At 39.6% G+C, this 22407-nt stretch overlaps 1 protein-coding gene and 1 pseudogene across 1 annotated transcript in view; one reads left to right on the plus strand and one right to left on the minus strand.

Annotated features, from left to right (window-relative positions):
* Nucleotides 1-1258: 1258 nt before the first annotated feature.
* On the minus strand, nucleotides 1259-15976 carry LOC114049400 (annotated as a pseudogene).
* SLC30A10 (solute carrier family 30 member 10) overlaps nucleotides 15952-22407 on the plus strand; it is a 16922-nt gene continuing 10466 nt past the window's right edge. The window contains exons 1-2 of the mRNA XM_027871774.1: nucleotides 15952-16628; nucleotides 17215-17295. Of these exons, the coding sequence (XP_027727575.1) occupies nucleotides 16004-16628; nucleotides 17215-17295 (706 nt within the window). The 5' untranslated portion in view covers nucleotides 15952-16003. The remainder of the gene's footprint in view (nucleotides 16629-17214; nucleotides 17296-22407) is intronic.

Consider the following 22407-nt stretch of genomic DNA (forward strand, 5'->3'; position numbering starts at 1 on the left):
CTCAACTCCTAGAATATACCAATACCAAGATATCTGGTGTTATCTCTGAGTGCTGAAGCTAACTCTAAGAAATATATGACTCATCCTTGCCTGCCCTTGTACAGTTAAGGAGGCTTCTATCTCTCTCCTAGGAGCCAAGGAGTCTGTTATCCCAGGTCCACTATCAATAGCCTCAGAATGCAGATGGGTCCCATAAATCAAACAAGCATTCCTCTAAGACTGAGACAGGTAGTTGCTAACCCCGTGTAATGTTAACCCACTCCTCCTAATTGTAACCAATCATGTTGTTCCCACCCCTACAATGCTTTCTACCCTGTAACCAATCATATGCAGGTCAACTTCCCCCCCACCCAATTCTATACTCACCAAAACTGTATTAAGGTTGGTGAATCTTACCGTAAGGTCTTTGGTCATCAGGAGAAGCCATTGATCCAATTTATTGGCTACTGCTAACCTAATTAATAATTTGATGATGCTCAGATCATTGTCTCTCAGTTTAATTTTTAAATGTAACGGTACAAAACATTATATTTATAACCTCTGGCCCATATCTCAGTAGAGAAGTAGACCAAGTTCAGTCTTGAAGCCTTCTTTTAAAAAAAACCCTCATACCTCCAGATTTCTCCTGAGAATATCACACATTGGCTCATGTCTAAGAGTTCTCATAAAAGCACTCAGGTCAACAGAACACTGAACACAGAACAGATTTTATTGAATCAGACAGCAAACACAAAGGATTGCTATCTGAGCCAATAGTCAGAAAAACTCTCTTTTCTGATAAGCACCCAACTTCCCCAGGGACCTTTATAATCCTGCAGACTTAAGAGTTCTCCATTGGGTAGGATACCCAAGAGGAAGAACGACTTGGATTTACTGGGCAGTCCAGCCAACCCACCCTCCTTCTAAGTCTCCAATTTTTCTTCAGTCAGTCTCTGTGTTGGTCTGTGCCTCTATCTGACTTCCCACTGATAGAATCCTAGTCTAGGTACAAAATGATATGTCAACTAACTTTTAGTTACATACATACATACATACATACATATATGCATGCATAAATATATACATGACAATCCACTCTTTGCCATTAAATATATCTACTTGTGTGCCACAGATTGCTGCCTCTTTTTTCCTACAGCATTCAAATTAAATTCTTCTGCCTGACACTCTACCTTTCCAACTTTATTTACCACTACTTAAAAATAAAGATTAATTTCTATTTTCAGCCTTTAAAAGTTCTTATTTTAGATGAATTATTGAATTAGTGACTCATATCCATTAACTCTTGCTGTTTTTGTGCCTGTTTCCTCCCTAGAATAAGGCTACCATATTCACCATGTAGTTCCATTAAGTTTATGAGTTCAAACTCAAGTTTCTTGAACATCTTTCATCTTTTCTTTTCAAATAAATGTGTCATGGAGAGAGTAAATGGACTGGCAAATCTTTTCCATTTCTTTTCCAATGTGGTCTGGAATCAATTTATTGACAACTTCTTTTAAATCATTTGTTTGTACTTTCCTTGTCATGATTTTCATCATCTTTATGTGACTTTTTTTTTTAATTTTTAGAATTTTTTGGTGAGTCAATTAGGGTTAAGTGACTTGCCCAGAGTCACACAGCTAGTAAGTGTCAAGTGTCTGAGGCCATATTTGAACTTAGGTCCTCCTGACTCCAAGGCTGGTGCTCTATCGACTGTGCCACCTAGTTGTCCTTCTATGTGATTTTGATGAACTTGTTGGGGCTATACATAAAAAGTCTTATGGACCTGTTTGTTTGACTTCTTAGTAAAACCAACACAGAAGAATCAGTATAAGTAAACATCAGTAATTTTTACATAAATACAGATTTCGATTGTAGTCTGATATTTTTTTTTTTTTTTTTTTACCATGGAACACTCCTCATCCCAGGCAAGGTCCATTCCATGGAAATTGTCAAATAATTTTTACCCTATAAATATTAATAAATCAACTTGAACTTATAGTAATCTTATTATTCTTTCAGTAAGCAAAGCTCATTTAAAAATAAAACATAACCTGTAAGACTGTTAAAGGCAATTTTTGTTTCTTGAGTACTTGTGATCAAGGTCTTGTCAACATTATACATAGATAGTGCCTTGACAGCATATCAATCCTTCTTCAAAAATGAATCAATTACTTCCTTTTTCAGCTTTTTAAAAACTGTTTTAAGTCATATGTTTATTATTCTTGCTAACCACCATGTTCCCCTTCAGAAAGCTAAAAATATTTGCCACTACTTTTCAATATGAATCCTACTTAGTATGGACTAGAATAGTGAGAGTTTCATGGAGGAGTCAGTATAAAAGCTAGATCTTGAAGCATGAATAGAGTTTGGATAGGCTTGAAGAAGTAGGGGAGGATATTGTGGTATAAAGGACAAGCTTGAGCAAATATAGAAGTAGGAATAAACATGGCATGTTTAGGAGACAGTGATTGAATGTCACCTTTTTCCCATTTATAGTTAGAATCAAATTTTCTGAAACTTTTATCTTGGGCTCTATCTTGAGCCCATTTATTCTTTGGAACACATTATTCCAGGCCCTACTGTGGTTTTTGGTGGGTCTAGAATTATTTTATGTTATTTGAATTTCCTTTCCTTAATATGTGAAGATCTTTCCCCTGGTCAGTTGTAGAATTTTTTGTTTGTCAGTGGAATAGTTCACTTTAACCCTCAGGTGTCTTGTGGTTTGCAATATATGGTTTCTTTGTAGAGTGAATATGTGAATTTTTTAATTGGCCCTTTATTTTCTGTGTTCAGAAGTTGACAGGTTTTTAAAAACTATTGTTTCTTGCATTATAGTTTTCAAGTTATTTTGACTTAACATTTCTTTTGAGTGTCTTATAATCCTTAATTTGTCTCTACACATCCTATCTTCAAAATCAATGTGTTTTACATACATAGAGATCATGCTTTCTTTTAATGTTTAACGTTTTTGCTTCTTTTCTTCCAAATTGTCCTCCATGTATTTGCCTTTCCATTTTTGCTCCTCTTGTTTCACTGTTCTTATTTCCTGTTTTTCACTTCCATGTATTTGCATTCCAAAATCAATTGTTTTCTTTTTTGTTTCTTTGGTGATATTTGCCTCTCTGTGTTCATTTTTTCCCCTATTCTGCCAATTATTTCTGTTATGCAGGCTATATATTATGCTTTCACAATTCTTATTTGTCTTTTAAACCATTCAGGCAAAACCTGCTATGATTCCATGTTTTTTGTTAGAATTTGCAGGGACCTTTGTCTTATCAGGTATTCAATTTCCTTTGTCTTTAAATACTTAATCATACATGCCTATACTCTCTTACTTCATCTGGAGAGTTTATTTCCTTATGTTATTATCTTTCCTGTTAGTTTATCTGTTTATGCTCAGGATCTATGAGTTTTCTTTCTTCTGAGATTTTTGGCAATTTCAAGGTTTTTTTTGGTCTGCTCTCCCCTATTGCTCACTTTTTGACTCCCTCCCTTTTGATTGTGCTTTCTCTGGAGGTATGATCTCACTATGTCTCAGCTTCTTCCCATGCAGGTCAATTCACCAGCCACAGTCTCTATCCCAAGTGATTTCCCCAGCTAGATACTAGGTACTTTCCCTTAGGCTTTAGTGTGGTGCCACACAACCACACATGGGCCTTGCCTCTGTTCTTACCATTTTTTCTATTCTCTGGCAAAACTCTGTTATGGTATATATGCCATGATGCAATCACATTCTTAACAAATTTCTGCCATTTGGAATTTGGATCTCCATGGCACTGGCACTAGGATGAGTGGTTGGAGGTTAGTGTGTAGAATTGAGTTTAGTTACAAGATTGAAGAAGGTCAGCTATGCAGCCCTGCTGCCAGGAGCAAGGTAGGTGGTGCAGGAGGAAATGCTGGGTGTACCTGCATTTGAGATTAGGGATTATTGGTTTTCTCTGCTATTTACCTTTGGGTTCTTGGGGTTCTAGATTGTAGAGACAGCTGAATTTGTTTCATCTCTGACTTAAAATTCCTATTTTGGAAGTTTGAAAGGTCATGAAGATCAAAGAAAATGTCTAGTCTGTCATCTTGTTGGTTACATAAGCCACAAATATAATGAGTCCAGCTTGACCATAGAAGAAGTAAGGAGTCATGGAGTACTTTAATAGTAAGGTGCCATAGTCTCAACATGTCTAAAACCAAATTATCATTTTTACCTCAAATATGGTTCTTCCTCCTGACTTCCCTGTTCTTACTGACATTACTTTTTTGTTGTTCAGTTGTGTCTGACTGTTTGTGACCCCATGGACCATGCTGTCCATGATGTTTTCTTGGTGAAGATACTGAAGTGGTTTGTTATTTCTTCTCCAGTGGGTTAAGGCAAACAAACAAACAAAAAAACCCTGATTCAAATCTGACCTCACACATTTACTAACTGTGTGACCCTGAGCAAGTCACTTAACCCTATTTGCCTCAGTTTCCTCATTGTAAAATGAACTGGAGAAGGAAATGGCAAACCACTCCAGTATCTTTGCCAAGAAAATCCCAAATGAGGGTCGCCAAGAGTCAGGTACTACTGAAAATGACTAAACAACAACAAAAATGTTCGTGATAATGATGATGATAGGACAGGTGGATACAGATAAAAGAATATCTAACAATCTGTATGTCCCACTCAAATTTCTTACTTCAATTAAAGCCTATGCATTATGCTTTTAATTAAAGCCCACATTTTATACATTTTCTCCTTTCCCCCTTTCACTTTGTTTTTTCCTCCCTTTTCTCCTCTTCTCCTCTGTTCCCTCTCCTCTGTTCTCTCTTCTCTCTCATAGTGATACATAACAGAAAACCATTTCCTTTCTTTCTCTTTCTTCCTTGCACTCCCTCTCTTTTCTCCCACCTCTCTCTATTTCCTTTCCAACTTTTCCCTTCCTTACCATATCCACATATCCCCTCCACCAAAGTAATGCAGAATAATTGAAAGGTGCCCTCCATATCACCATAGCCCTTCAGAGTATAGGAATATGACAAAGCTGCTCCTCTGTTTGGGAGCTTTTCCTTGCTGAGGAAGCACAGTCATATCAGTTCCTTGGCTGACCTCATGGTTCTTAGGCCAACCTTCTATGTGTGGATGAGAAGGGGAATACAACTCTCCAGAACTCACACCAGGCATGGAGACCTTTATTGATCCACTCTCATTATTGCTCATCCTAAACACACAATGCTAACCCTCCAGGTCCCATCCTAAATCTGGCTCTGTAGCATTGTTAGGAACAAAGGCAATCGGTGACATTTTTGTAAGTATCATTTTTCATCTTTCAAAGTGTAAAGATCAACCATGATCTTGTTTGTTCCTCACAACCACCGCCTAAGACAAGTAGGCGGGAATTTTTATTTTTTATGAGAGAGGTAAATTGAAAAACAGAGATTAAGTAATTTATCTAATATCAAAAATAAGTTAGTGGTGGAGCCAATATTAGGCAGGTAGGTGGTATAGTGGATAGAGCACTAGGCTTGGAATCAAGAAGATTCATCTTCATAAGTTCAAATCCAGCCTCAGCCATTTACTTACTATGTGACCCTGGGAAAGTCACTTAACTTTTTGTTTGCTTCAGTTTCCATATCTGTAGAATGAGCTGGAGAAGGAAATGTCAAACTACTCCAGTATCTTCACCCAGAAACCCAAAATGGTGTCATGAAGAATCAGGCCTGACCAAACAACAACTTAAAAGGAGTCAATATTAGAACAGATGGTGAAGGGTCTTGAGGCTATGCCATATGAGGTCTGGTGGAAGAGTTAGAGATGGTTAGCTCGGGGAAGAAGTAGGGGGGTACATAGTTATCTTCAAGAATTTGAAGAGCTATCATGTATAAAAGGGATTAGACTTGTTTTGTTCATCTGTAGTATGGAACTAAGAGCAATGGCTAGAAATGACAAAGAGGAAGGTTTAGGCTTTGTCTTATGTAAAATTTCCTAATAAATGGAGCAGTATAAGAGCTGAACGGGCTGCCTTGAGTGATGTGGTGGAAACCTTGTTAAACATAGGCCAATTGACCACTTGCAAGGCATGCCCTGGTGCATGTTCTTTTTCAGCTATGGATGGAACTGGATAACCATCTTGTTGAAGTCCTTTCTGAGTCTGAAATTTGATGCTTTTGTGATTCTTACTTTAATAGTCACAGAGTCCATTGCTCTCTCCACTATAGCATGTTCCCTCTTCTCTCTCCTTTCCCACAGGAAATAAGAATAAACTTGCATATAAATATAAATGCTGAGTGTTTATCTCAAAGATGCAATATGTTATAGTGTAAAGAGCAGTCAGGAAATCTGACTTTGAATCTCAGGTCTGCCAATTAATAGTTATGTGGACTTGGGTCAGAGTCAATAAATAATTATTGAGTGCCTACTGTATAGGCACAGTGTCAGGGACTGTGCCAAATACTTGGGATATAAAGAAAGGTAAAATACAATCTGCTGTCAAGGAGCTCACAAGCTAATAGAGGAGACAACATGCAGGCAATCATGTACAAACAAGATACACACAGGATAAACTGGAGTCAATTGACAGAGGGAAAGTACTAGAATTAAGAGGGATTGGGAAAAGCTTCCTGTAGAAGATGGGATGTTACTTGAGACTTGAAGGAAACAAGGGAAGCCCAGAGGTAGAGGTGAGAAGAGAGACAATTCCAGCATGAGAGATAATAAGTGCAAATGCCCAGAGTCAGAAGATCGATTGCTGAGTGGGAGGAAAAGCAGCGAGGTCAGTGTCACTGGATCACAGAGTGTGTGTTGGGTTGAGCATTGGGTGTAAAGTGAAAGAAGACAGCAAAAGTGGGAAGGGGTTAGTTATGGAGGACTTTAAAAGCGATATTATATTTGATCCTGGAGGTAATAGAGAGCCGCTGGAGTTTATTGAATGGAGTGGGGTATATGACATGGTCAGATTTGTACTTTAGGAAAATCAATTTGACTATTGATTGGAGGGTGGACTAGAGTGAGGGAGATACTTGAGGCAGGGAGACCAACTGTCAGGCCATTGCAATAGTCCAGGTATAAGGTGATGAGGGGTTGCACTAGGTCAGTGGCTGTATCAGGAAAGAGGGGGGCATATGCTACAGATGTTTTGAAAGTAGAAATGATAGGACTTGGCAGGCAATTGAATATGGGGGGTGAGAGTGAGGAGGTGACACTTAGATTCTGAGCCTAAGTGTCTTGGGAGGATGGTGGCATCCTTGACAGTAATATGAGAATTAGGAAGGGAGGAGGATTTGGGCAGAAGGATGAGTTAATTTTTGAATGTGTTGAGTTTCAAAATGTCCAATAAGCAGTTGGAGGTGTGAAACTGGAGGTTAGGAGAGAAATTAGGACTGGATAACTAAATCATCCAGCGTGGAAATGATATTTAAATCCATGAGAGTCAATGAGCTCACCATATCAAATAGTATAGAGAGAGAAGAGAAGAGGTCTGAGGACAGTAACTCGGGGGACACCTATTGTTAACAGGTGTGACCTAGATGAAGAGCAGCAAAAGAGACTAAGAAGGAGTGGTCAGACAGGCAGGAGAGTCAGGAGAGAGCGATGTCATAAAAACCTAGTCACTTAACATCCCTGGCCTCAGTTCCTTCATATATAAAGAGGGGATAAAAAGATATTACTTAATCTCACAGGGTTGTTGTGAGGATTAAATAAACTAATAAATGTGAAGTGTTTTGTAAACCTCCAAGGGGCTTGTAGGAATATCAGCTGTAATCCAAACTGGGATCTACTTCTATTGTTACATAGACAAAATATTCTTAGAATATATTGGGTGCCAAAGTATAGAGATGATTTTTCCAAGGCTTTATGGCTGATTCCTGATTATTAAAGCATTTTATTGGCATTAAGACAAATGAGTCTCTGATCATCTGTATTGATGGGAGAGGCACATCAAAGATGATTTTAAAACAAAGATAATATACTCCTCTTTGGCTTCCAGGTATAGAGAATATCACACAGCGTAGATGATCAGAAGTTAACTAACATTATGGAGACTGTGTATTTACTCTGTACACTTGGCAGGAAAGTAAATTCTGGAGCTGCTATTAGGTGAGGGAAAGTATTAACTGAATCTATACTTATCTCTTTCCCCCCTGCCCTTTACTGGCTATGTGACTCTGGGCCAATGCTCTCAATGCTTTAAACAGCTTTCTAAGACAAGTTGCAGCAAAGGTGCCAACTTGTAATGGTAGAGAGCATTTCTTCATCTGGGAGGTCTCTATGCCAGTGGAATCACAGGTCCATTCCCTGTCCTTATCCTTATGTGTCATCCCCTCATTTCTTGGGTTAATATTTCCTTTCATTATGCTTTATTGGGATGATATGAAGACAGAAAGCAAGGGAATGTAAAGGACTTTGATCTCCCAGGGAAGATTCTGTGTAAACGAGGACTATTTCTGTTGGAATCAGTATTATTGTTTTTGGGAATGCCACTGTCAATGGGGAGATTGTTTTTCTTGTGTGGCTTCTATGAGAACTGCAAATATTTCAAAAGCTGACTTTGGTAAGGTGGACTCTTCTCCTCAGCTCCTATGGGGAACCAGTCCCCAAATTATAATGGTGATGGTTCCTTACAGCTTGAAATTTATGAGCCTATGGTGATGTTTATAACTTTTATTAAATGACATTTTAAGGATTATGTAATTTATTACATATATTAACTCATTTCAACCAGTGGGGATGGAGAACATTGTAGTTTCCATCCCTCTCCTTCCCCACCAGTCCTTTCCTCTCAACCATTTTATCAACCCCTCTTTCTCCTTTCTCTTTATAAGGCAGGTTGGCATAGTAGACTAGAATCAGAAGTCTTAGGTTTGAGACCTAACTGTGCCACTTATTACATGTGTAACCTTGGGAAAATTGTTTAAAATATATGTATAACTATAAATGTGTGTATCTATCTATCTGCATGTATATATGTATATATATACATATATTTAATCCTCCATTTTTTCATCTGTAAAATGGGAATAATATTAGCTCTATCTTCCTCATAGAGTTTTGAGGGAAATGCTTTGTAAATTGAAGCTCTCTATAAATGCATGCTGATAATTATAACTACTACCCTCCTTCCACAATGCACATTACTAAGTGGCTTAATTGTATTTTTTTTTGAAAAATAATTTTTTAAATTTTTATTTTTTATTAATTTATTTTGATTTATCAATAATCAGTTCCATTTGCTTTTGAGTTTAAAATTTTTCTCCCCCTTCCTCCCCACCACCCTCCCCAAGACGGCACATAATCTGATATAGGCTATACATTTACATTCATATTAAACATATTTTCACATTAGTGATGTTGTAAATAAAAATTAAAACCAATAGGAGGAACTATCAGAAAGAGGAAACAAAACTCAACAGAAGAGAAAAAAATTAGCAATTCAACTTCCACAGTTCTTTCTTTGGGGGTGGATAGCATTTTCCATCACAAGGCCTCTGGAGATGTCTTAGATCCTTGTATTGCCAGGAAGGGTTAATTTATCAATATTAGTCATCATACAACGTGGCTGTTATTGTGTACCACGTTCTCTTGGTTCTGCTCCCTTCACTCATCATCAGACCATACAAGTCTTTCCAGGTTTTTCTGAAGTCAGCCTGCTCATCATTTCTTATAGCACAATAGTATTCCATCACATTCATATACCACAACTTGCTCAGCCATTCCCCAATTGATGGGCATCCTCTCAATTTCCAATTCTTGGCCACCACAAAAAGAGTTGCTATGAATATTTTTGTACATGTGGGTCCTTTTCCCATTTGTGTGATCTCTTTGGGATTAATTGTATTTTTGTAATAGGGCCATGGCTACTTGCATAGGGTAGGACTGCAACCACAATGACTAAGTGCTCTTGAATGATGACCTTCTTATATCTAAACATCAAACATCCCATCGCCTTCATCCTCTTAGCAAAAATTCATGACATTGTCTATTGAGTTGCTTGAGAATTCCAAGTATATTTTATTCTGTTCTTCCTGGATCATGCATTTCATAGGAGCTTAGAATCACAGATTTAGACCTGCAAAGGCCCTTAGAGGTCATCGATTCCAATTCCCTTGTTTTACAGATGAGGAAACTGAGGCCCAGAGGAGTTAAGTAACTTGTACAGCAATGCCCAGCTGGTTAGTGTTTGAAGTAGGATTTGAACTAAAGTCTTCATGTCCAGCACTCCATCTATTACACTAGAATGCTTCTCATTTTCAGTATTTACTAACATTTTCACTTCATGGGATAATGGACTAGAGAATCAAGGGATTTGGGTTTTAGTCATTATTTGCTAAAGCCAACTTGAATCTAAGTTCATTTACCAAGAGAATGGGAAACGCAGGCCTCCTTCCCCCTTGCCCCCGTTTTTGGAATGTATTCCCTCCCTGCCTCTAAGAATGCCTCATTTCCTTCAAGGTTCATGTAATGCACAGGGTATTCAAGGAGGACTAGTACCTCTGGTACGAGGGCTTGCCAAGCCCTTTTCAGGGCTGCTCATCTAGCTTTGATGTCTGCCTGGCATTCAGTTCTCACCCATGGCTCCAAGAAGTTGTAGTATGCACAACAATTACACCCTGATAAATCGTCTCAGCAAATGGTCTAAATCAGGGTGAAGGTAACCAATGGGCCTCAAACCTGTCAGTGAATTAGGGAGTGGTCTACTCCAAACATGTGAAAACTTCCCCCAGCAGAATGGGTGGATGAGAACAATTTGTTCTAATGGCTATGAAGGTGGCTGAAGCAGGTGCTACGGGGTGCTTAGAGCTTGGTCAGACATCAAAGATGCCAAGGTCACTCACTGTATCCTGGGCCAGTCGTTTTGACTTTTGTCTTACCACTGGACTCTAATAATTCTGGAAGAGAGAGTGAGGCTAATGACTTTGTGCAACTCTGCCTCACTTAAATTTAATTCATACAAGAGTCAAGGAATCACCCTGTGATGTCACTGGTTTTCTTCGAAAATGAAAGACCAACACTACCTCTTACTACCTCCCACATGTAACTTTTCTTGATCCCCTCTAGCTATAAGTGTTCCTCCAAATTACCTTGTATGCATTTTGTATCTATTTTTTAGAGACATCTCTACTCCAAATGCTCATATAAAGTATTTGAGCTTGATCTATTTCTGAGCTTGGATTGGTCTGATCCGCCATAGTTGGACACATTGTATCTTGACCCAAACATAGTGATGTCATTTTGGTACTATTTGAGAACAACAGACAACAACCGACTGATCTATTTTGTATGAACTTAGATATACACATGTTGTACCCACCCCAGTAGAATGTAAGGACAAGGGACCATGACATTTTATCTTTGTAATCCCAATGCTCATACAGTGCCTAGCACGTAGTAGACATCTAATATGTTAATGGATTGGTTCAGTATTTAAATTATTTCCTTAATGTGAATACTCCCCTCCACAGAGGCAAAATGCAACACCGTGAATGTCTTCTTCTTATTTGTGATTTTCATTCATATCTTCCTTTCATATAAGATCTACCCAAAGTTATTGGAAGCCTTCTATTTCTTTTAAGATTTTGTGAATACCAGTGCAAACCCTCAACTCTCCATTGGTTATCCCTCATTCTTGTTCCAAAAATGACTTACCTCCTTTTCTGTCTATAAATGTGACTGTGATATTTCTTAGGCTCTTTCTCCCATAGGTCCTGCTTATAGCTACCATGCATCTTTTTCATTCATTAAGCAAATATTTATTAAGAGATTGACTAGTAGATACCACAAACTAGATGTTGTATAGACTAACCAAATACATGTGTGAAACAGAACACATTATCTTTTCACCAAATACTACCCTCTTCCCAACTTTCTTATAATTGTCCAGGCTACCACCATCCTTCCTGTCACCCAGGCTTATAACCTCAGCATCACCCTCAATTCCATACATTCACTCATCTGAAATATCCAATCTCTTTGCAACTTTCCTATCTTCTTTCTTTTTTTATTTTTTCAAAATTTTTTTTAAACTGGGGCTTTTTTTTTTTTTGGCTAGGCAATGGGGTTAAGTGACTTGCCCAGGGTCACACAGCTAGTGTCAAGTGTTTGGTCTGAGGCCAGATTTGAACACAGGTCCTCCTGACTTCAGGGCTGGTGCTCTATCCACTGCGCCACCTAGCTGCCCCTATATCTTCATTCAATCACACAATCACCACCCTAATACAGGCACTTAGCATCTTTTACTTATACTCTTGCAATAGCCTTTTAACTTAAGTCTCTCCTAATTCCAATCCATTTTTCACTTGGCTGGCAAGGTGATTTTTTAAAGCGTAGATTGAATCTTCTTACTCTCCTACTCAATGAGCTTCAGTGATTCCCCATTACCTTCAGGATCAAATATAGACTACTTGGTTTGGTTTTCATAACCTGATTCCTTCCTTTCCAGGTTTCTTGTCACTTTACTCTCCTCTACACATTCTATTTGAACAACATTGGCTTTCCTGTATTTCCTTGAACAGGACACTCCATCTCCTAACCCTATTACTTTATACAAACTGTCCCTCATTACTGGAATATTCTGCCCTCTTATCTTTGCCTCTTTTTTTTTTCTAACTTCCTTCCAGAGCCTTTTCAAATCCTGCCTTCTCCAGGAGCCCTTTCCCAGTTTCCTTACCTGCTAATGACTTCCCTTCCCAGAGTGCCTTTCAACTACTTTATATATGTCTTGTAGGTACCTAGTTATTTACATATTGTCTCCCCCATGAGAATGTAAGCTCTTTTATGACAGGGACTTCCCCCACTCCCTGTCCCCCCTTTCTTTGTATCTCCAGTACTTAGCCCAGTGTCTGACATCTAATGAGCATTTAATAAATACTTGTTGACTTAATTGACTTGTAAGATACTGTGGAAGTGCTAGGAATACAAAGATTAAATATGATGACCCTTCCTTCAAAGAACTTAGATTTTACTAGAGCAGACATGGCATAACACCAGTAAGTATAATGAAAGCTATGAAGGAAGAGGAGGGAAAAGGAGAGATACAAATAAGTACTCCAGAAGAATTGGAGGAGGAAGAAACCACCTTCAGTTGTGAGAATAAGGGCAGAGTATAGAGGAGCTATCATCCGAGTTGAGGAAGAGAAGAAATTTCAAAGGCAGAGATCAGGTGGGAGTACATGACAGCTATGTCAGATTCAGGGAACAACTACTCACCCAGTTTGGCTGGAATGTAGAGTTTGTGAAGGGAAATAATGTTCAATAGGAATGGTAACTTGGAGCCAGATTGTGGAGAACTTTGTAAGCTAAGTAGTTTTTTTTTTTTTCCCCTAGAGGAAATATGGAGCCATGGAAGATTTTTGAGGAGGAGGGGTGTGATATGTGGAGGGCAAAACCTACCGTCAGACTTGTTCCTTAAGATTATTTTGGCAGCTATGTGAATGATGGATTAAAAAGGACAGAGACTTGAGGTATGGAGGGCCATTAGGAAGCTATTACAATAATCTGTATTAGAGATGAACAGGGCTTGAACAAGGTTCATTTAGCATCACTATGAAAATTGTTGTTTTAAAAAGGTAAGATTTGGTCATTTCTTTGTTAAAGTGAAAAATTATCCACTTCTCCTGCCTTAGTTTACCTGTTTCAAAAATCTAAACTTTTAAAATCAGTTTTTCTCAAATCAGAGGAAAATTTTTTGAATTCAATTCAAATACACAAACATCAAATACTTACTAAACCAGACACTGGTAGTCTCTGTCCTCATGGAACTTATAGGTTACTAGTGGGATATGACACATACAAGTCATATGTTAGGGTGGTAGCAGTTGAAATAGACAGATTGTGAGAGATTGCTGAGGTAGGATTGATAGGACATGATAGCTGATTAGATCTGAGAAATGATGGTAAGAGAAAAGTGAAAGATAACCCCAAGGTTTTGAAAATGGGAGCCAGCTTGAATGGGTGTGCTACTGATAGAAATAGCAATAGAAATTGCAAAGAATGTTTAGAGGGTAAGATAATAAGCTCAGTTTGGGTCATAATGATTCAGAAGTGCCCATGGGGCATCCCAAGGACAGATGTCTGGTCCATAGTTGGAGGTGAGGTCTAAACTTCTGTAATATAAACCTTTTCTTCAGTCATATTTATACAAATAAATGATCAATTAATGATAACTGATCTTATTGATGAGATTTAATTAAATCAATGAAACCACATTAAAATATTTGTGGACTGTAGGCAAATTGCAAACTAATTCTGCCCTTCAGCATCCCCTCTCACTCTAGTGCCACTTACTCAGGCTTCTAAGAAGACACTGGACAACTCGTTAAGCTGTATTTTTTTTACTGATTGTTGTAAAAATTAAATGAGTGTCAAAGATGTGGAAGTCTGATCTCTCTTCTAGGAAGGAACTGTACTGTACAATCCTAGCCTAAAGACACCTAAGGAACCTGGAGATCCCTTTTTCCTTGGCAAATGGCTTTTCTGTGATTCCACTCCCTAGTTTATGACACAGTTCTTGCTATCTGTACCCAGGGTGAGTGACTAAGCAGTGTTCACGTGATCTAGGGCTGCTGATCTTGTGTTTCTTTTAGTGCTTAGTGACACAAAAGTCTAATTAACAATGATGAATGTCAGTCTGTATCAAGTAAACTACAAACAGCAACCTATCTCTTGCTGCTGTTGACTTGGTTATTAATATATTAATCATATACTAAATATTTCTGAGTTGCTGGGGGAGTTGAACAAATAGGAGACGGGAGGCAGGGAGGATGCAGTTTCTGATGTAATCCTTCCCTTCCTTACATTTGGTGGTTATCTGTTGTTCAATGGCAGTTTTATACACATACAGTCTATGTTCTTTTCAAGCCTATTGATAGTCACTAAGACATTTTTATTTCATAGAATCATAGAATCTCAGAGCTAGAAAGAACTTCAGGAATCATTTAGTCTAACTGTACCTGAGCAATAATTCCCTTTCCAGTATTTCCTATATATAGTCATCCAGTCTCCATTTAATGACCTTGGTGATGGAAAACTCAATACCTCAGGAGGAAGCTCATTAACTCTTTACATGTATGGGGGATAGAATCTGATGTTAGTGGAAGATGCTTTATTTGAGACAAATTTTGGTGTAAAGTGAAGTGTAGTTAATGAGTCATTGTGTTACGGACAGAGCTTTACAAAATTTTAATTCTAAACTTAATTATCAAATAAAATGAGCATTTCTATGTACAAAATAGAACATAAAAGAAGATGTACACCAATCTATTAATATTTATTACATACAGCTTGCCTTTCCTTTTAAGTACATAGTAAATTCAAGATATAACTTTCAGAGTTGTCCTGCTTGTCTGTGTTTTCTGGCCTTCCTTATGTTTTTTTTCTCTCTAATGCATTAAAAATGCATTAATATCTCTCTCTCTCTCTCTCTCTCCCCTCTCCTCTCCTCTCCTCTCCTCTCCTTCCTCCCTCTTTTCTTTTCTTTTCTTTTCTTTTCTTTTCTTTTCTTTTCTTTTCTTTCTGTCATGGTTTAAGAGGCACAGCCGTGCAGTAGAAAGAGTAAAGAGTTGGAGTCTGGAGACTGGGGTTCCTGTCCTGCCTCTAATACTAGCTATTCAGATTATGGGCCAGGTATAATTAGGCATAACCACTCTGAGCTTCGCTTTCCTCATCACTGTCACGTAAAAGGGCGAAAGGGTAGTGGGAGGCTGTGTTCTGATTGCAGCAGCCGCTGCTGCCACTCCTTAAACTCTGCCCGTTTGGAGGCTAGGGGCGCTCTTCTCTGCGTTATAAAAAAGCCGAAGGGCAGGGCTGGCTGCTGAAAGCCAGAGAGCTGGGTATCCAAGGCTGTTTCAGAGTCAGTTAAGGTCTTCGGTCACACTTGTTGCAGACGCCCTTCTGCGAGTGCACACTCAGTGCGCCCCTCTCCAAAAGGCGGCGCTGCGCCATGCGCTGTGCGCCGCAGGGAATCCCCAGGGGCGGTGGGCAGGCATGGTGAGCGCGATTGAGCCCAGCTGCTGCTAGAAGGTCAGCGATCATCCTTCCCGCCCCAGGGCTTCAGGGGAGATGGGGCGCTACTCAGGCAAGACTTGCAGGTTGATCTTCATGCTGGTGCTCACCACTGGATTCTTCGTGGCCGAGCTGGTGTCCGGCTACCTGGGCAATTCCATTGCCCTGATCTCGGACTCTTTCAACATGCTGTCTGATCTGATCTCGCTATGCGTGGGAATAGGCGCCGGGTTCATCGCTCGCCGCCACACCCGAGGCGCCCAGGCCACTTATGGCTACCGGCGAGCGGAGGTGGTGGGGGCATTGAGCAACGCAGTCTTCCTCACCGCCCTATGCTTCACCATCTTCGTAGAGGCCATCCTGCGCCTGGCCCGGCCAGAGCGTATTGATGATCCTGAGCTAGTGCTCATCGTAGGTGCCCTGGGGCTGGCAGTCAACGTGGTGGGCTTGCTAATCTTCCAGGATTGTGCCTCCTGGTTCACTTGCTGTGGCCGACGCCGGCGACGTCTGAGTAGCAGCAAAAGAGAGCCTTCTGCCCCTCTGGACGCAGTCAGCGCGCAGCGGCCACCACCTTCTGCACCACCCGCTCTAGTATCGGGTTCGGATCCGGCCCTAACTCTCAGGGTGGTCTCCAGTCCTACGAAGGAAGAGATAGCGGCTGCTCTGCAGCCCAGTGAAGCAGGTGCCTTTCAGTTGCATCCTCTGGATATTTTACCTTTCTTTTCTTCTTCCCATTCAGTCCTTCCCTTTTCCTTACTCCCCCCTCTACTGATCCCCCATTCATTTCTTGGTTCTTCTATATCATTTTACTGCCCTCGGGTCAGTCTCTCTCTCTCTGTGTCTGTCTCTCTGTCTCTGTCTCTCTCTTTCTGTCTCTCTCACACACACAGAGTCAAAATTTGAGACAATAGCATTCTAGTTTGTTTTCATTTAATTTATGAGAATGATCTTTTCTTCCCTCCTTCCTCAAGTCTTGGGGGGCAGGAGAGGAGGGGGACTTTTTTATGGCCAATGTTTCCTTTGAATTGGTTTTAACGTGAGTGGAAGAGTGAACAAAGTCCACTGCTGATCACAAGGTTTATTTCAAGGCCAAAACACTGTTCTGTTTGTAGTGGAGGGAGGCTTTTGTGCCTACGTGGGTTCGTCTGTGAGTGGAGGATAAAGGGGACCTTGCTAATCTGATAAGGGTTTAAAAATTGTTTTTGAGTCCTTTGGTTCTTTTTGTTTGTAGAATTATACACAACACAAGGTTTCTTCTTTGAATGCAGGTGATTCCCTGAACACCCAGAATGAGCCTCAAGAGGAGATGAGCAAAAAACAGAAAAAGTCTGAAGCCCTGAATATCAGAGGTATGTTATCTTAAGATCCTTATGAAGAAAAAAAAATTGCCTTTTTGGCAATACGTACTTACACCATTGTTCTTCATTTCCATTTGGTTTTCAAGAGGGGAGAAGTTTGTGTGAAAGTATTCAAATTGTATTCACTAGGCCAGTCCTTAGTTTCTTACTTACTCATGGAATTTCTAGAGGGAGAGACTGGTTGTTAATGACTTATACTGGTCTGTGTTAGAGTGATACTGATGATATCCCATAGATGAACACATTTGCTAAATATTACTCTTCTTATTTTTTTGCTCCCTCCCAATTTTTCCTAATCCTATACTATACTTTATTTTTGGTAGAATCATACAAGCATTGTGGTTTAATGGAAAGACTACTAGATTTAGAGTCAGAGGACCTGGGTTCTAATCCTGACTGTCACTACCTGTGTTGATCTTGTGCAAGTCACTCAACCATTCTGTGCCTCTGATTCCTCATCTCTAAGAGGTGTGTGTGTGGGGTTGGACTAGATAACCTTTAGGTCACTTCTAACTCTAAATCTATGATGTATTGGAAGCTAATATTTTCACCAAATGACCACTTTTAGGTTCATTCTTTGGAGTGAATGAGACAGACCCCTACCCAGGGTAGTTTCCAAGGCAGATTTTTCTACAGTGGGTTTTTCCAGACCCCTGAGGCATTGGAATCCAAATTTTCTTCCCATGAAATTTTTTTCTGTAGGTCCTAGTGAAGGATGAGAGAGGATGGTTTGATGTCTTCATCATGTTGATATGTTCTCTCATCTGGGCTTATGACCCTACAGTCATGATTGATCTAGGCAGAGGTTTTAAACCTGGGGTCCATGAACTTGATATTTTGAAAGAAAAGATCTTGATAAATTTAATTCAATATAATTACTTTCTTTTTATATTTTTTTCGCATTTTAAAACATCTTTTTGAGAACAGGTCAGTATACTTCATGAGACTGCCAAAAATGACGTCCCCCAGAATTTGAGAACCCCTGTTCTGGGTACTTCTCATGTGGGTACAATTTTGCCTAAAGCCTGCCTTTAGCAGCATTAGAGCCTGCTTCTAAAGACTGGGTCGCAAAAGACAAAAATCTATCCTTGACTTTGGGAAACCTAGCAATGATTAGATTCAACTTTAGGCTGGACATGGTGATACATACATGTAGTCCATTTACTGGGGTGGCTGAGGCTGGTGGATCATTTGAGCTCTGAGCTGCAATAGGACTCAAACTGATCAGGTGCCCACACTAAGTACAGTACCAATATGGTGAGCCCCCCAAATTTTTTTGAGGAGGAGGAGCACAAGGCAGCCTAGGGAGTGGTGAAGCAGCCCAAATTAGAAATGGATCAGGTCAAAGTTTCTGTGCTGATCAGTACTGGCCCATTAGTGGCTGCTGTACTTCCAAACTGGACAAGATAGGGAGACCCAGCCTCAAAAAAGAAAAGACAAAACTTCAGATGGTTTGGAAAACACTGGAGTAAAAGATTTTTTTTTAAAATTTCATTTATTTATTTTTGGTGAGGCAGTCATGGTTAAGTGACTTGCCCAAGGTCACACAGCTAGTACGTGTCAAGTATCTGAGGCAGGATTTGAACTCAGGTCCTCCTGACTCCAGGGCTGGAGCTTTATTCACTACACCACCTAGCTGCCTTGGAGTAAAATCTTAATGAGCTACTACGAAGGGAAACTCTCCCCCAACTCTTTCCCCATAATGCATACAGTTTGTAGCATTGATAATTTCCCCAGTTATTTTTCCCTATCCAACAATTATTTAAGTGCCTACTATGTGTAAGGTTCTGGGTCTTGGGAATACAAAGACATAAGATATTCCTTATCCTCATGGAGCTAGCATGCTCACATAACCACACACACACACACACACACACACACACACACACAATTATCTCATTTGATCTAGATACTGGAGGCATACAACATATGAACATAGAGTGTGTGTCAGACCCCTGAGGCATTGGAATCCAAATTCCAAACCAAATTGTGATTTTTTTAAAAAATCCTAGATTTTGGGGCAGCTAGGTGGCACAGTGGATGGAGCACCAGCCCTAGAGTCAGGAGGACCTGAGTTCAAATCCAGCTTCACACTCTTACTAGCTTTGTGACTCTGGGCAAGTCACTTAACCCCAATTGCCTCGAAAAAAAAATCACATATTTGCTGTGATTAGGGAATTCACTATTACTAGGAGTCTTGTGGTGAATTATCCCCTTCCCCAATTAATCTTTAAAAATTAAATCTGTTTAGATTTGCATTTATTTAAAGTATCTTTAAGTAGAGTTCAGAAACACAATACTTAAACACTTATGGTTATTTTCCTTCAGTGACGTCATTTTATTCCCAAGATAAAACCCATCAAATCAGTAGGAGATCTATTATAATCCCTAAAATTACAGGTGGGGAGAGAAGAGCAGGAAGGTGATAATGATGCACTTGACAAAATTCCAGTAGGATAAAGAAACTTGAAGAGTGGCAAGGTTTCATTTTTATTTCTGTATTCCTAGTTATACTAGGGCCTAGCTAGGTGGTGCAGTGGATAGAGTGCTGGGCCTCATCTTCCTGAGTTCAAGTCTGGCCTCAGACACTTAGTAGTTATGTGACCCTTGGCAAGTAATTAATCCTGTTTACCTCAGTTTCCTCATCTGTAAAATGAACTGGAAAAGAAAATGGCAAACCACCTCAGTTATCTTTGCCAAGAAAATCCCAAACAGGGTCATGAAGAGTCGAGCACGACTGAAAATGACTGAACAGCAAATTCCTAGTAAGAGGTAGTATGGTATAATGGATAGAGAACTGGCCTCAAAGTCAGATAGAATTGGGTTCAAATCCCGTTCCTGACACTGTGTATCTCTGAGCAAGTCATTTAACCTCTCAATACCCCAGTTAACACTAAGATTTTAGGATACAAAACAATTGCAGATCTACCCTGGATGAGGGAGTTTTCTCAGTGGGAGTTCCTTGCATCAGTGAAATCATGGGTCCAGATGCCTCCCTTACAAACAGCCAACCTATCACTGGCCTTCTTTCTTTCTGTTCCTACATCTCCTGACTCCAGGCATTTTCACTTACTAGCCTCCAAATGAGCACCTCTCTCCCTCCTAACCTCCGCTTAGTGACTTTCTTGGCTCCAAGACTCATCTCAAATCCCACTATCTGTAGGAGGCCTTTCCAAGCTCTCCTCACCTCTGAAATTATCTTCCATTTGCCCCGCACATGTCTTTTGCATACACAGTTACGTTCGTGTTGCCTCCCTCATTAGAATCTGAGCTCCTTGAGGGCAGGGATCATGTCTTGGGTATCCCCAGCACTCAGTGCAGTACCTGGCGCTTAATAAATATTTATTGACTGCCTATCAGTTGACATAGTTCTGTTGCACATAATAATAGCTAGCATTTATATAGTGTTTTAAAACTTATAAAACACTTTATCCATTTTATATCATTATAGCAACCATGGAAGGGGGGTGCTATTATTATCCCCATTATACAACTGAGAAAATTGAGATAGAGTTTAAGTGACTTGCCCAGGGTCACATAGCCAGTAAAAGTCTGAGGCAGGATTCAAACCGAAGTCTTCCTGACTTGAAATCCAATATTCTAAAGGATATAATAAGAATCAATAAGTCTTTAAGCAATGTCTGTTGAATTGAATAATGGCAGTAAAGCAAAAAATACAGGTAAGCTTAAGAGATCTTGATAATATATTTAGCCAAAAACTCAATTAAGTGATTACTTGAAAATACAGATGTGGAAGTACCTATGATGACTTGTCAGTAGGACTGAGCAATGCAAGCCTTTGTCCTGTCTTGTCAGTGCCCTGCATACCCACACACTGAATTAAAGACCACAGCTACTGCAGTTGAGCCTTTCCAATACTATTGCTGTGAGCATCTCTTCAGCCTTTCTTAGGGCTATGCTAGAGGATGAGCATAGAACCACATGGAATCATTAGATTTGACAGGAGCCTTAGAGATGATCTAGTTCTGCCCCCTCATTTTCCAGAGGAGGAAATTGAGGCCTATAGAGGTTGAGTGACTTCCCAAAGGTCCCACGGCTAGGTAGGTGGAACAGCTAGAACCAGAATCCAATCTGATTCTATTCCCTTAAGAGTTCACTGTAGGTTATAGGCTCATGACTTGAGGTACCTACTCTCCCTCCCCCCAACTCTTTCCCTACACTGCACACAGTCTGCAGCGTTGTTGAGTTTTTATAGTGTAAGCAGCTGTTTTAAAAGACAATATTGTGACCCCAGAACTGGGGAAGTGTCTCACAGAGCATCCTGTTTATAAAAAGTTGTTTTCTTCTACATTTTCACTCTTGTCTCTACAATCCTAATTCTAATTGAAATCAGAGATTATGTTGGAGCAAATCCCACATCTCTCAGACTCCATCTTCTTCTCTAACTTGAGTCTACAGGGAAATTGAAATCCCAAGATTGGTAACAGGACCCTATGTCATGGTTCATAGGATCACAGTTTTAGAGCTGGAAGAGACTTTATAAATCTACCTTCTTTAAACCTTTCAATTTACAGATGAGAAAACAGGGCCAGAGACGTTAAATAACAATAAATATCACACAGGTGGCAAGTAGCAGAGTTGGGATTTGAACCCGGGTCCTTTGACTCCAAATCCAGCACTTTCATACTGTACTATTCTGTTATTTAAGTTGTAGGGTCAGGCAGGATAAGAGGTAGGAAGGTAGAGTCTGAAAAAGAAAATAATGAACATTTTTATCTGAGGAAAATATTTTCCATCTTCTAGTCTGTAACCAGATGGAACTTAAACATATTTCAAGTTTTTTGGAAAATCACTTCCACTTTCTCTTAATGTCTCTTCCTCCTCATTTTATTTTAGCTCCAAAGTACTTTTTAATTTCATAAAAATACACAAAGTGGTAGGTATGACATGATGACTTAAAAGACTCTCGTAGTTTATCAACAAATTCAATAAAATGTATGACTCTCCCAAGTGCTAGATAAAGTAATCAGAGCAGAGATGATTTCAAAGTCCAGGAGTGTTACTTGATACTAATTCATGATTCATGACTGTATAGTTTCTTTCTTTCTTTCTTTCTTTCTTTCTTTCTTTCTTTCTTTCTTT

The sequence above is a fragment of the Vombatus ursinus genome, unplaced genomic scaffold (assembly GCF_900497805.2).
Source record: "Vombatus ursinus unplaced genomic scaffold, bare-nosed wombat genome assembly UNPS02014798.1, whole genome shotgun sequence".
NCBI classification, from domain to species: Eukaryota; Metazoa; Chordata; class Mammalia; order Diprotodontia; family Vombatidae; genus Vombatus; species Vombatus ursinus.